Genomic DNA, 14,615 nt, shown 5'->3' with positions numbered 1-14,615 from the left:
GGACACCTACTACCACAACCCACCATACAGGACACCTACTACCACAACCCACCATACAGGACACACCTACTACCACACTACCCACCATACAGGACACCTACTACCACAACCCACCATACAGGACACCTACTACCACAACCCACCACAACCCACCATACAGGACACCTACTACCACAACCCACCATACAGGACACCTACTACCACAACCCACCATACAGGACACCTACTACCACAACCCACCATACAGGACACCTACTACCACAACCCACCATACAGGACACCTACTACCACAACCCACCATACAGGACACCTACTACCACAACCCACCATACAGGACACCTACTACCACAACCCACCATACAGGACACCTACTACCACAACCCACCATACAGGACACCTACTACCTACTACCACAACCCACACACCCACCACCCACAGGACACCTACTACCACAACCCACCATACAGGACACCTACCCACCACAACCCACCATACAGGACACCTACTACCACAACCCACCATACAGGACACCTACTACAGGACACCTACTACCACAACCCACCATACAGGACACCTACTACACAACCCACCATACAGGACACCTACCTACTACCAACCCACCATACAGGACACCTACTACCACAACCCACCATACAGGACACCTACTACCACAACCCACCATACAGGACACCTACTACCACAACCCACCATACAGGACACCTACTACCACAACCCACCATACAGGACACCTACTACCACAACCCACCATACAGGACACCTACCACAACCCACCACTACCACAACCCACCATACAGGACACCTACTACCACAACCCACCATACAGGACACCTACTACCACAACCCACCATTCACAACAGCACACAACTCACTATACAGGACACCTACTACCACAACTCACCATACAGGACACCTACTACCACAACCCACCATACAGGACACCTACTACCACAACCCACCATACAGGACACCTACTACCACAACTCACCATACAGGACACCTACTACCACAACCCACCATACAGGACACCTACTACCACAACCCACCATACAGGACACCTACTACCACAACCCACCATACAGGACACCTACTACCACAACCCACCATACAGGACACCTACTACCACACCCACCCACCTACTACCACAACCCACCATACAGGACACCTACTACCACAACTCACCATACAGGACACCTACTACCACAACCCACCACCACAGGACACCTACTACCACAACCCACCCACCTACCACAACCCACCAGGACACCTACTACCACATACAGGACACCTACTACCACAACTCACCCACCATACAGGACACCTACTACCACAACCCACCTACTACAGGACACCTACTACCACAACCCACCATACAGGACACCTACTACCACAACCCACCATACAGGACACCTACTACCACAACCCACCATACAGGACACCTACTACCACAACCCACCATACAGGACACCTACTACCCACAACCCACCATACAGGACACCTACTACCACAACCCACCATACAGGACACCTACTACCACAACCCACCATACAGGACACCTACAGGACACCACAACCCACCATACAGGACACCTACTACCACAACCCACCATACAGGACACCTACTACCACAACCCACCATACAGGACACCTACTACCACAACCCACCATACAGGACACCTACTACCACAACCCACCATACAGGACACCTACTACCACAACCCACCATACAGGACACCTACTACCACAACCCACCATACAGGACACCACAACCCACCATACAGGACACCTACTACCACAACCCACCATACAGGACACCTACTACCACAACCCATCATACAGGACACCTACTACCACAACCCACCATACAGGACACCTACTACCACTATATACACTCTGTTTAGATGGCTATTTTTCTTTTTGCTATTCTTTATCTCTTTGTTTATTTCTCTGGGGGAAAAGTGGTGACACCATGGAGGGGATGCATATATCTCTTTGTGTTTCTGTCGTGTTTGGTGCTTCTGTTTGTGTCTGTTTGTGTTATGTTGTGGCTTGGCAGTGGGGGCCTCATTGGAGTCTGTTTTTTCGAGCCCAAGTGAGAGTTGTGTGTGAGATGTAGTACAGCAGAAATGGGTTCAAATACCATATGAAATATTTGAATGTGTATGCTGTAGCCTGCCTGACGTGCAAGATGGGCAAGATTTTGTATTTTGGGGACTTTTCTATTTATTCCAATGCAACAGGTAAGCTCAATCAAGCACAGATAAACTATTTTAAATTATTTCAAATAGTATTTGAACCCAGGTCTGTAGTACAGTACTGAAGTTATGGCCCTAGAGTGTTGCTAGGCAATTGTTTGAGTTAAACTTTATTTTTCCAGGCGAGTCAATTAAGAAGAACAAATTCTTATTTACATTGACGGCCTGGAAAAGGGATAGCAAGCTGAGAGCATGAAATAGGATTTTCCTCCACATTTCAAAGGGATTTTCTCTCCCCCAGATCAACATGGGAAAGTTGACTTAGGATGTTCTTGGGGGTATGGAAACTGATTTCACATAAGCATACCCAATGACATTGAAGTCTAGGGAGGCAGGTAGCCTAGTGGTTAGAGTGTTAGGCCAGTAACCTAAAGGTTGCTGGTTTGAATCCCAGAGCCAACAATGTGCCTTTGAGCAAGTTGTTCTGGATAAGAGCATCTGCTAAAATGTTAAAAATCTGTGTTGCAAATGGCACCCTATGAAGTGCACTATTTTGGACCAGGGCCCATAGGAGATAGGGTGCCATTTGTGACACACATGAAGTCTGTGCAGCAGCATCAGGTTTTTAGACCACCTTCTCTTCTATAGTCTGATTAATGTGAATCATCCACTCTGCTAAAAACCGCATTTTCATCTGTCTATCCATATGGTAGAGTTTATCTCCAGGTGTTTTTAATGTGAAAAAGCAAAACATAGGGTATAGGTTTATCTAGATGTGTCATGTTGTAATGCAGTGTGCATGAATGCAACATGTTTTTTTTAAAGCAAAAAAAAAAATGGTTTAATAATGTCTCGTATCACCAACATTCTCTGAATGCTTTAGAAGGCCTCTCTTCATCTTACTGTAGCAAATCACACTATCAGTGTATCCATCAGTAGAAAGTCCCTTTAGTCTGTTGGCCTATAGCGGAGTATTGGACCTTGGCAGTTATGGGCATAGTATCCTGTGGCATATATAAATCAGATGCAGATTTTACTGCTGCACACAAATCCACACGCAGGCTAGGGAGTGTCCCATAACACACCTAGAGGAAGTGTCCAGTAACCCACATCTAGTATTACTGAACAGCCTACAAACATGGCCTCTGTGTGGTTTTTGTGGTGCAGAGCTGGTTTCTTCTAGGCAGCAGTAGAGCTGTGCAGGCCACAGAGGTAGAGCCCTCCATAAGACACTCAAGATCCTGTGTGGCTCTGCTGGTAAAAGTGTGGCACTTTTTAAAAACATATTGTGGTTGACCCAGTCAAATTAGTTTTGAGTATCCGCCCTGACCGAGTATCCGCTCTGACCGAGTGGAATGGTATTCTGGAAAGAAATATACATACATGTTTGACATCACATTTGACCTTATCTAAACAGACAAGATCGAAGTGTGTAGCCTGTGGTGGTTCATTTCTTTACTATCAAATGAGGAGAGACAAAGATATCACACAAGTCAGAGTTATACTTAAACTAAATCTTTAGTAGTGAGAGCTTTGCAATAGCGATGGCTGGTCGACGAATCACCATCTCTGATGATCCGTTGAGAGCGCCAACACAAAGGCTACTGAGATCTTTTATAGCAAAGATCCACCCCCTAGTCGACATAACAAACCACAGATGTTTGGAAGGGGTCACAAGGTGAGACTTTATAAATGAGAAAGCAGTATCCCGTAGCCAGATAGCATTCGCTATATATTATCGTTCAGTTTGGCCCCTAAGACGAGGTTCCGATCTCAATCCTGGTACTCATAAAACAAAAATACTAACTCAACCAATGGCATAAATCAATTGTCAACTCCAGATACTCCCATCTCAAGTAAAACCCCTTCTTTATCCCACTCCTGGACAAGCTCACTGAGGGGAGTGAGCCTCTAGGTCATACACTATCCCAGGATAAGTGCAACATCAGAGAGGACATACAATGGTTCCAGACACTGCCATACACCTCCCCCAATGCCAAAGGAGGGAGTGACTGGCGCACAGACATTGTGGAGACAAGTAATTGGTTCCCCATTTATCACGTCATCCCTTCACATGGTTTAAGAATAGGTAACACATTCACAAATGAAGACAATGTTCTCTCCTGTCCTCTTCCCTTTCTGATATTCTGCATAGCACCAGGGACATGTGAAAGACAAGCCTGACCTCTCCCCTCTCTGGGCCCCAGGTGACTGGGCCCCAGTTGAAGGAAGAAGTGCAACTGCCAACACCAGTGTCCGAAGGGAAACATTCTAATAACGAGTATATCACATAAGCATGTTATGCAGATAAGACATCTGTCATGATGTTGGCCTGTGGGTAAGGTTTATGACCCCCCCATAAATACCTTTCTCCCCTCTCTCTCTTGACTCTACTGAAGAATAGCCTTTGTTAATAGCCTTTCTTAGCCTTTGTTAATCATAGAGAGTCTGAGAACATCAAACAAGTGGGGGGAAAGGAACCATATTTCGGGTAATAGAACCAATTGAAAATATGCGTTGGTACTTAATGAATATGATGTCAGTTCAGTTGTCATCTGAGACATTATGACTGATGACAGGACGACATAAACGGTATCTGGGAAAGTCTACACATTCTAGTTATCAGATTCACATGGAATTGTTGTGCAATTTAATTGTTGAAATGTGACACTATTTGTGAAAAGATGAAATGTTATTTTAGCTTCCAAATAAGAGATTTGGGTTTTCATGAAGTTAGAGCTCTGCTCAATCAGTGGCCCGCCTCTGTGAAGAGACATGGGTTATAAACTATGAAACACACCCTCCTCTCCCTCCACTATATAAGCCCTTGACGAAAATGTAACTATCTGTTCTGAGGACAATAGGATGATGGTCCATACGTTGAAAAGGACTAACATGTCAACTACAGAACTAAGCCAACCTCAGCGTGAGCTTTGGTTGTGAATGGTATAAACTTTGAACTCTTATTCACTAAAGAAGTGAGACATCCTAGCCGTTGAGTTAGCAACAGCAGCTGTAAACGTGGGCTTGAAGGACAACGTATCCAGTCTACCACACAACGACGATACTACAACGTACCCAATTTACCACCAGTGACATTCTTCCGAGGACAGGATGATCTCTTTTGGCCAACACGGCCAGCATCTACGACCAACCTACCAAAGCGCAGCTCAGAGTCAATATTTATTGCATTTTCCTTTTCCAAATGGGCGGTAATTTAGAATGCATAAGATACTGTATTTACGATAGCACAGCTTCTCCCTTTGTTCTTCAGTCTTCCCGCTCTTTCACTCAAACCCAACCCCCTTTTCTTTGTGTAACCAGCTGTCATATCAGTTCTGTCCGCTAGGGACTTTTTCCTTTATGACATTATTTGCAATCAAGGTATGATTCATTCTGTGTAGATGTAATTCTGTGTGATTAGTTAGGTATTTAGTAAATAAACAATTAAACCCAATTTTGTATTGCTGATTCAACTTGTTAGCCAGGGTTCGTGAAGATAACCAAGAATTCTACAATGTTCAGATGAGACTGAAATAAGGTGACGATTAATATTGACTGCTTTTGATGTAAAATATTACTAGGTCTTTCAGAGTTTATTCGGAAGATAACAGCTCTATAAACACTATTTCGTGGTGCCCCGACTTTCTAGTTCATTACATTTACAAGATTAGCTCAATCAGGTAATATTAATTACAGAGAAAGGATTTTATAGAATAGCATGTCATATCACTTAATCCGGCATTGCCAAGACACAACACATCTTAATTATCTATGTTACACAACTAATTCTGATTCTTCCGCCACAAGCCTCCCCAAGTTACATGTCTCCCAGAGCCATACATAATATGTCTGTCATTTGCTGATGCCTTCCACATAATGTCAATATTTTCCTGCTCCTGCAGGGCCCAGGTTCCATGCTGGGTATAAGTTCATTGTTTATAGCCCAGAACGGGACCTCTCAGCCATACAAGTATGACACATAAACATGCTGGTAAATATTGACACTGACCAATAAAGAGTTACATAATCTACCTCTGGGTGGCCAACTATGACCCCCGATCCACAGCTAGCTTGGGAAGGTACCTGAGAAGGATTTCAGCACCCCACTCACCCTCAGCGCCAGTCTCTGCAAAGCTCCCCACCCCTACCCTACACTACACTACCTTACCATACCATACACTACTCTACACTACCATACCATACATTACCATACCATACCCTACCCTACTCTACACCACCATACCATACATTACCATACCATACCCTACCCTACAATACAAGACACTACACTACCCTACACTATTCTACAGTCGTGGCCAACAGTTTTGAGAATGACACAAATATTAATTTCCACAAAGTTTGCTGCTTCAGTGTCTTTAGGTATTTTTGTCAGATGTTACTATGGAATACTGAAGTATAATTACAGCATTGCATTTCATAAGTATCAAAGGCTTTTATTGACAATTACATGAAGAGCTCACCTTGTCTTCTCTGGACAAGCTTTTTTTCCGGATGCCCCAAACAATCGGAAAGTGGATTCATCACCGAAAATGACTTTACCCCAGTCCTCAGCAGTCCAATCCCTGTACATTTGGCAGAATATCAGTCTGTCGCTGATGTTTTTCCTGGAGAGAAGTGGCTTCTTTGCTGCCCTTCTTGACACCAGGCCATCCTCCAAAAGTCTTCGCCTCACTGTGAGTGCAGATGCACTCACACCTGCCTGCTGCCATTCCTGAGCAAGCTCTGTACTGGTGGTGCCCCGATCCCACAGCTGAATCAACTTTAGGAGATGGTCCTGGCGCTTGCTGGACTTTCTTGGGCGCCCTGAAGCCTTCTTCACAACAATTGAACCGCTCTCCTTGAAGTTCTTGATGATCCGATAAATAGTTGATTTAGTTGCAATCTTACTGGCAGCAATATCCTTGCCTGAGAAGCCCTTTTTGTGCAACGCAATGATGACAGCACGTGTTTCCTTGCAGGAAATCATGGTTGAGAGAGGAAGAACAATGATTCTAAGCACCACCCTCCTTTTGAAGCTTCCAGTCTGTTATTCGAACTCAATCAGCATGACAGAGTGATCTCCAGACTTATCCTCGTCAACACTCACACCTGTGTTAATGAGAGAATCACTGACATGATGTCAGCAATTACAGCCTTAAAGAGATAACTGGCTGGTTGGTGCCCGGGCACACCGGGTACAGAACATACCTGATGCCCTGACCACAGGGGAAGTGCTATAACCATCCGGCCTAGCCTGACTCCCTCATCTGTTTGTGCTGCCTTAATAACTCCCATGTCATTGTCACGTCAATGGACCCAGCAGGGACTGGACATACCTGACGCCCTGACCAAAAGGCTAGTGCCAGCGCCATCCACACCACAGGAGCACCAGCCTGAGTCCCTCTTCTCCTCTCTCACCTCTCCCTGTCTGTCCCCAGCCATCCCAACAACTGAGCCAACCCTTGTGGTCCAGCTATCCAGCCAAAGCTGCCTCTCCCCTCTCCTCCCCTCTCAGCCATCCCAACCACATAGCCATCCCTTCTGCTGTCCATCCAGCCATGTCCAAGCCACCATCCCTCCACCTCTTCAGCAAGGCCCCCCTCTCCACTCCCCTCTCACCTCCCTCCCCTCTCCTCTCTCTCCTCTCCCCTCCTCTCTTTCCCTGCAGAGCTTATCTATTCCAGGCCTGAGCCCCTGGCCTGATCACCTGGCCTGAGCCCCTGGCCTGAGCTCCTAGTAAGCCGGGGATGAGGTGTGATGTGGTGTGTTGTGATGTGATGTGGTGTGTTGTGATGTGATGTGGTGTGGTGTGCTGTGTTGTGGTGTGCTGTGCTGTGGTGTATTGTGGTGTGCTGTGGTGTGTTGTGGTGAGCTGTCCTGTGCTGTGGTGTGGTGTGCTGTGCTGTGGTGTGCTGTGGTGTGTGTGTTGTGGTGTGGTGTGGTGTGGCGTGCTGTGGTGTGCTGTGCCTCTTGATTTCTCTATTCCTCTCATCACCTGTCTGTTGCAGCTGTCAGCAGCTCTCCAGCCCTGTATTTAAAGAGCGATACACAATAAGCCCCCTACTTAATAATAATCATCATCTTGATACAATAATTATTCGCCTGCCAATGTATACAAACACAGATACACACCATTCCAGAGGCTTTAGGCAGTCCATTTTCAGTTAGCTGTCAGATGATCTGTTTGAGGTGGTCACAGAGGTGCACAGCAGAGGGACAATGAGGTTGTGTGTGTGAAGCACAGCACTGTTGCAGCAGCCGGCTATAATGAGGATGTAGACTATGTGTGACAGCTCTTACGGCTCCTATGGTTGCCAGTCTAGAAATATATCCCCTGGTGTCTTGAGGCCTAGCCAACCTAAAGGCAATCTGACCATCCCAATGACACACTGAGACAGACTATTGTAGAATAATAGTGAAGGTATCAAAACTATGAAATAACACACATGGATTCATGTAGTAACCAAAAAAGTGTGTGTTTGTGTGTTTGCACGATGGCACCATCTCTGGCCTTGACATGCAGTTCAACCCCCTTCTGCAGACATGTCTCTCATCATGTCTGGTATAATCACATGACCGGAGCCTGCAGTCATGACGGCTGGAGCTGGGTAATCTCTGACTGTGGAGGAGTCAGAGGAGAAGAGAAAAAGGGAACTGAGGCCTAGATTAAGGCCAGTTGTAATGTGGTATTGTTAGGGAAAACAGACAGACTACTGCCTCACAGTATTTCCTGATCAGTGGTCAGATCACCTGTTACAGTATTCCTCTCCTCTCTATCCACTGTAAGCCTGTCTGCAACCTGCCATCCCGTCTCATATTCCTGGTGCAGATTGAATAGCATACCGGACGCCGAAACTGTGTGTTTGTGTGTGTGTGTGTGTGTGTGTGTGTGCACCTTGGTGCGTGTGTGTATCCAGGTGTGCTATATTAGTGTGTCAAGATGTTCTACTCCATCTGTGTCCATTGTCATAATGTTATATTCACCTGTTGGATTGATGACAGCTAAATTCACACACCTCTTTCCTTTCTTCTCTTCTCTCTCTCTCTCTCTCTCTCTCTCTCTCTCTCTCACCCCTCACCTTCTATCAATTCAATTCAAGGGACTCTATTGGCATGGGAAACATATGTTAACATTGCCAAAGCAAGTGAAGTAGATAATATACTCAAGTGAAATAAACAATACAAATGAACATTAAACATTACACTCACAGAAGTTCCAAAAGTATAAGGACATTGCAAATGTCATATTATCTATATATACAGTGTTGTAATGATGTACAAATGGTTACAGTACAAATGGGAAAATAAACAAGCATAAATATGGGTTGTATTTACAATGGTGTTTGTTCTTCACTGGTTGACCTTTTCTTGTGGCAACAGGTCACAAATCTTGCTGCTGTGATGGCACACTGTGATATTTCACCCAGTAGATATGGGAGTTCACGGAAATTGGGTTTGTTTTCAAATTCTTTGTGGATCTGTGTAATCTGAGGGAAATATGTGTCTCTAATATGGTCGTACATTGGGCAGGAGTTTAGGAAGTGCAGCTCAGTTTCCACCTAATTTTGTGGGCAGTGTGCACATAGCCTGTCTTCTCTTGAGAGCCATGTCTGCCTACTGCGGCCTTTCTCAATAGCAAGGCTATGCTCACTGTACATAGTCAAAGCTTTCCTTAAGTTTGGGTCAGTCACAGTGGTCAGGTATTCTGCCACTGTGTACTCTCTTTTTAGGGCCAAATAGCATTTTAGTTTGCTCTGTTTTTTTGTTAATTCTTTCCAATGTGTCAAGTAATTATCTTTTTGTTTTCTCATGATTTGTCTAATTGTGTTGCTGTCCTGGGGCTCTGTGTGATGTGTTTGTGTTTGTGAACAGAGCCCCAAGACCAGCTTGCTTAGGAGACTCTTCTCCAGGTTCATCTTTCTGTACACGGAAGATATTTTTGCATTTTTGTGAATTCTTGGTTGGTGAGCAGACCCCAGACCTCACAACCATAAAGGACAATGGGTTCTATAACTGATTTAAGTATTTTTAGCCAGATCCTAATTAGTATGTCAAATTTTATGTTCCTTTTGATGGCATAGAATGCCCTTCTTGCCTTGTCTCTCAGATCGTTCACAGCTTTGTGGAAGTTACCTGTGGCGCTGATGTTTAGGCCAAGGTATGTATAGTTCTTTGTGTGCTCTAGGGCAATGGTGTCTAGATGGAATTTGTATTTGTGGTCCAGGCGACTGGACCTTTTTTGGAACACCATTATTTTGGTCTTACTGAGATTTACTGTCAGGACCCAGGTCTGGCAGAATCTGTGCAGAATATCTAGGTGCTGCTGTGGGCCTTCCTTGGTTGGGGACAGTAGCACCAGATCATCAGCAAACAGTAGACATTTGACTTCAGATTCTAGTAGGGTGAGGCCGGGTGCTGCAGACTTTTCTAGTGCCTTCACCAATTCGTTGATATATATGTTGAAGAGGGTGGGGCTTAAGCTGCATCCCTGTCTCACCCCACTGCCCTGTGGGAGGAAATGTGTGTATTCTTTGCCTATTTTAACCACACACTTGTTGTTTGTGTACATGGATTTCATAATGTCACTCACTCATTCACTCGCTCACTCACTCGCTCACTCACTCGCTCTTTCTCTCCTCTCTCTCTCTCCAGAGCCAGGCAGAAGCCCACTACAAAGGCAACCGCCATGCACGGAGAGTCAAAGGCATCGAGACCTCCAAGAGTCGCCCCCAGGAGGGTGACAAGTCGGGCCGACCTGTCTCCCTCACCTCCTCTCCATCCCTCCCTGGTGAACCCCCTACCTCCACCCCTGACATCAGCGACCCCTGTAACCCAGGTAATCATGGAGGAGAGAGACCTGCAATGCCTCCTAGCACTTACATGTAGGTGGAGGCTTTCTCCTTCTGGAACTTACTGGAGAAATACTAAAATAGGTAGGTAGGTAGGTAGGTAGGTAGGTAGGTAGGTAGGTAGGTAGGTTTGTAAGACTGGGTTCTGAACAGATAGTTCAGGGCTTCTGCTCTTTTCTATAACCTGTAGGGAACACAATATGGCCTATATTTGGCATGTAGGTTTCTCACTTATGGGAGGCACACATTGTGATATGGGGGAGGGGAATGGGCAGAGTATATGCAAATTAAATATGGAGTATTTACTCTTTTAAAAAGTTTTTACGGACAGTAGTGTTTTGCATTTACTACAGTGTTTGTTTGTCCATAATACCATAGTATTCACTATAGTATTTTCTACATGAACTGACCACTATGTGCTGAGGGAGATATGAATAGCTCTTCACAAATATGAAGGAATAACAATTATAAATGAATAACAAGTATTTTGTTCTGCTCCTCTATGGCTCCTGTCTCTGTGTTTTATCTGACCTTGGCTAAAGGCCGTAGTCTGCTCCTCTCACATTCCCACCAGAACAGCAGTGTCAGCACCACCGACTCAGGCCCAGATCTCTTCTGTCATTGCTTTCCCACTGACCCTGAAATGACAAATATGCCGGAGAGAAGCTGAGACTCACTAAGGACTTCGAAACAGGAGCTATAATTGGCTCTACATTCTTGCAGAACCTAGTTGAAATAGTTTAGAAATACATTCCTTCCTTTCTCCCTTGAAGTAACCACTGATCTGACATGACACTACATTGGTGAAAGCTGTGTTATGGAAACCTTTGAACAGAGACGGCAGAGTAGCACCATCACCACGGAAACGCTAGAGTAGCACATCGTATCATGGAAAAGATTCCCTGCCTACAAGCAGGTTGATCTGGGGACAACAGCATGTGCTGTTGGACCTGAAATGATGCTCTTGAGTTCTCTGACTTCTTTGAAGGAATCTTCTGTACTAGTAATGCTAAGAAGAAAAGGCTTCTAGAATGTCTGTCCTGTTTTAGTAGTCTGGTCCCAGATCTGTTTGTGCTGACTTTTCAACTCCTATGTCATTCCGATCGTCATTGTCACGTGGAGTTGGCAAGACAGCACAAACAGATCTGGGACAAGGCTACCTATTTGGAGGTTGACCTCAGAGAAACAGGTGACTTATATAAATAATGGCACCATGACTCAGCAGCTTTTCTTGGCCACTTCATTTCGGACCCCCTGGTCGTGTGTTTATAATTATGGGTTGTGTTTGACTGTGTATTAGAATGTGATTTATTACACAGTCAAAATCAACTGTGGGGTCTGGGAGGACAGAAAGGGGAGAGGGTGCTAAATGACTAGTGAGACAGAAGGAGAGAGGGTGCTAAATGACTAGTGAGACAGAAGGAGAGAGGGGGCTAAATGACTAGTGAGACAGAAGGAGAGAGGGGGCTAAATGACTAGTGAGACAGAAGGAGAGAGGGGGCTAAATGACTAGTGAGACAGAAGGAGAGAGGGTGCTAAATGACTAGTGAGACAGAAGGAGAGAGGGGGCTAAATGACTAGTGAGACAGAAGGAGAGAGGGGGCTAAACGACCAGTGAGACAGAAGGAGAGAGGGAGTAGATGGAGGGAGAGAGAGAGGAATATGATGTGAGTGGAGGAGAATAAGACAGGTTACTGTAGCTGTCGGATGACATTTATTGGTATGGAAAGATCACAGCTGATCTCAGTTTAATAGTTTCATCTAACTATCAGGTTTGAAGGTAAGACCCAAATGCAGACTGTGTTGAAGTAACAATGTTTATTACAGCAACAGGGGCAGGCAAACGACAGGTCAAGGCAGTCAGGGGTCGATATTCCAGAGTAATGGGGCAAAGGTTTAGGACTGCAGGCAGGCTCAGGGTCAGGTCAGGCAGAGTGGTGAGGCAGGCGGGCTCAGAGACAGGTCAGGCAGAGTGGTGAGGCAGGCGGGCTCAGAGACAGGACAGGCAGAGTGGTGAGGCAGGCGGGCTCAGAGACAGGACAGGCAGAGTGGTGAGGCAGGCAGGCTCAGAGACAGGTCAGGCAGAGTGGTGAGGCAGGCGGGCTCAGAGACAGGTCAGGCAGAGTGGTCAGGCAGGTGGGCTCAGAGACAGGACAGGCAGAGTGGTGAGGCAGGCGGGCTCAGAGACAGGACAGGCAGAGTGGTGAGGCAGGCGGGCTCAGAGACAGGACAGGCAGAGTGGTGAGGCAGGCGGGCTCAGAGACAGGACAGGCAGAGTGGTGAGGCAGGCGGGCTCAGAGACAGGACAGGCAGAGTGGTCAGGCAGGCGGGCTCAGAGACAGGACAGGCAGAGTGGTGAGGCAGGCGGGCTCAGAGACAGGACAGGCAGAGTGGTGAGGCAGGCGGGCTCAGAGACAGGACAGGCAGAGTGGTGAGGCAGGCGGGCTCAGAGACAGGACAGGCAGAGTGGTCAGGCAGGCGGGCTCAGAGACAGGACAGGCAGAGTGGTGAGGCAGGCGGGCTCAGAGACAGCACAGGCAGAGTGGTGAGGCAGGCGGGCTCAGAGACAGGACAGGCAGAGTGGTCAGGCAGGCGGACTCAGAGACAGGACAGGCAGAGTGGTGAGGCAGGCGGGCTCAGAGACAGGACAGGCAGAGTGGTCAGGCAGGCGGGCTCAGAGACAGGACAGGCAGAGTGGTGAGGCAGGCGGGCTCAGAGACAGGTCAGGCAGAGTGGTGAGGCAGGCGGGCTCAGAGACAGGACAGGCAGAGTGGTGAGGCAGGCGGGCTCAGAGACAGGACAGGCAGAGTGGTCAGGCAGGCGGGCTCAGAGACTGGACAGGCAGAGTGGTGAGGCAGGCAGGCTCAGAGACAGCACAGGCAGAGTGGTGAGGCAGGCGGGCTCAGAGACAGGACAGGCAGAGTGGTGAGGCAGGCGGGCTCAGTGACAGGACAGGCAGAGTGGTGAGGCAGGCGGGCTCAGAGACAGGACAGGCAGAGTGGTGAGGCAGGCGGGCTCAGAGACAGGACAGGCAGAGTGGTGAGGCAGGCGGGCTCAGAGACAGGACAGGCAGAGTGGTGAGGCAGGCGGGCTCAGAGACAGGACAGGCAAGGGTCAAAACCAGGAGGGCGAGAAAAGACGGACTGGGAAATGCAGGAGCTGAGACAAAAACACTGGTTGACTTGACAAACCAGACGAACCGGCAACAGACAAACATAAGGGGGTTGGGACAACGGGGAGATGGGTGACACCTGGAGTGGGGTGGAGACAAGCACATGGACATGTGAAACAGATCAGGGCGTGACACTAATGTCATTTGGTGCTGTTGGTGTGACAGATTGGTTATTAGAGACAGAGTGCACTGTGGAGGGTGTGGCTGTTTCTCTCTCTCTCCTCTCTCTTTCTGCTTCAGTCTCTGTCCATCTCCTCTCCTCACCAACCGGAACTTTCCATTCCCTCACTGTCACCAGTCTCACTCTGTCTCTCCATCCCTCCCTGGATCAAAAACACTTAGGAATGAAAGAACAGGGGAAAATGTTCAATCTGGTCAC

The 14,615-nt window shown here is 47.1% G+C and overlaps 1 protein-coding gene across 3 annotated transcripts in view; it reads left to right on the top strand.

The window, feature by feature from the left end:
* LOC112215234 (zinc finger protein 385A) overlaps positions 1 to 14,615 on the top strand; it is a 149,122-nt gene that overhangs the window by 110,866 nt on the left and 23,641 nt on the right. For all 3 annotated transcript variants that reach the window (XM_042299650.1, XM_042299653.1, XM_042299652.1), the window contains one exon: positions 10,868 to 11,051. In XM_042299650.1, the coding sequence (XP_042155584.1) occupies positions 10,868 to 11,051 (184 nt within the window). The remainder of the gene's footprint in view (positions 1 to 10,867; positions 11,052 to 14,615) is intronic.

This window comes from Oncorhynchus tshawytscha, linkage group LG16 (assembly GCF_018296145.1).
Source record: "Oncorhynchus tshawytscha isolate Ot180627B linkage group LG16, Otsh_v2.0, whole genome shotgun sequence".
NCBI lineage: Eukaryota > Metazoa > Chordata > Actinopteri > Salmoniformes > Salmonidae > Oncorhynchus > Oncorhynchus tshawytscha.
This window is presented reverse-complemented; position numbering and strand designations above follow the sequence as displayed.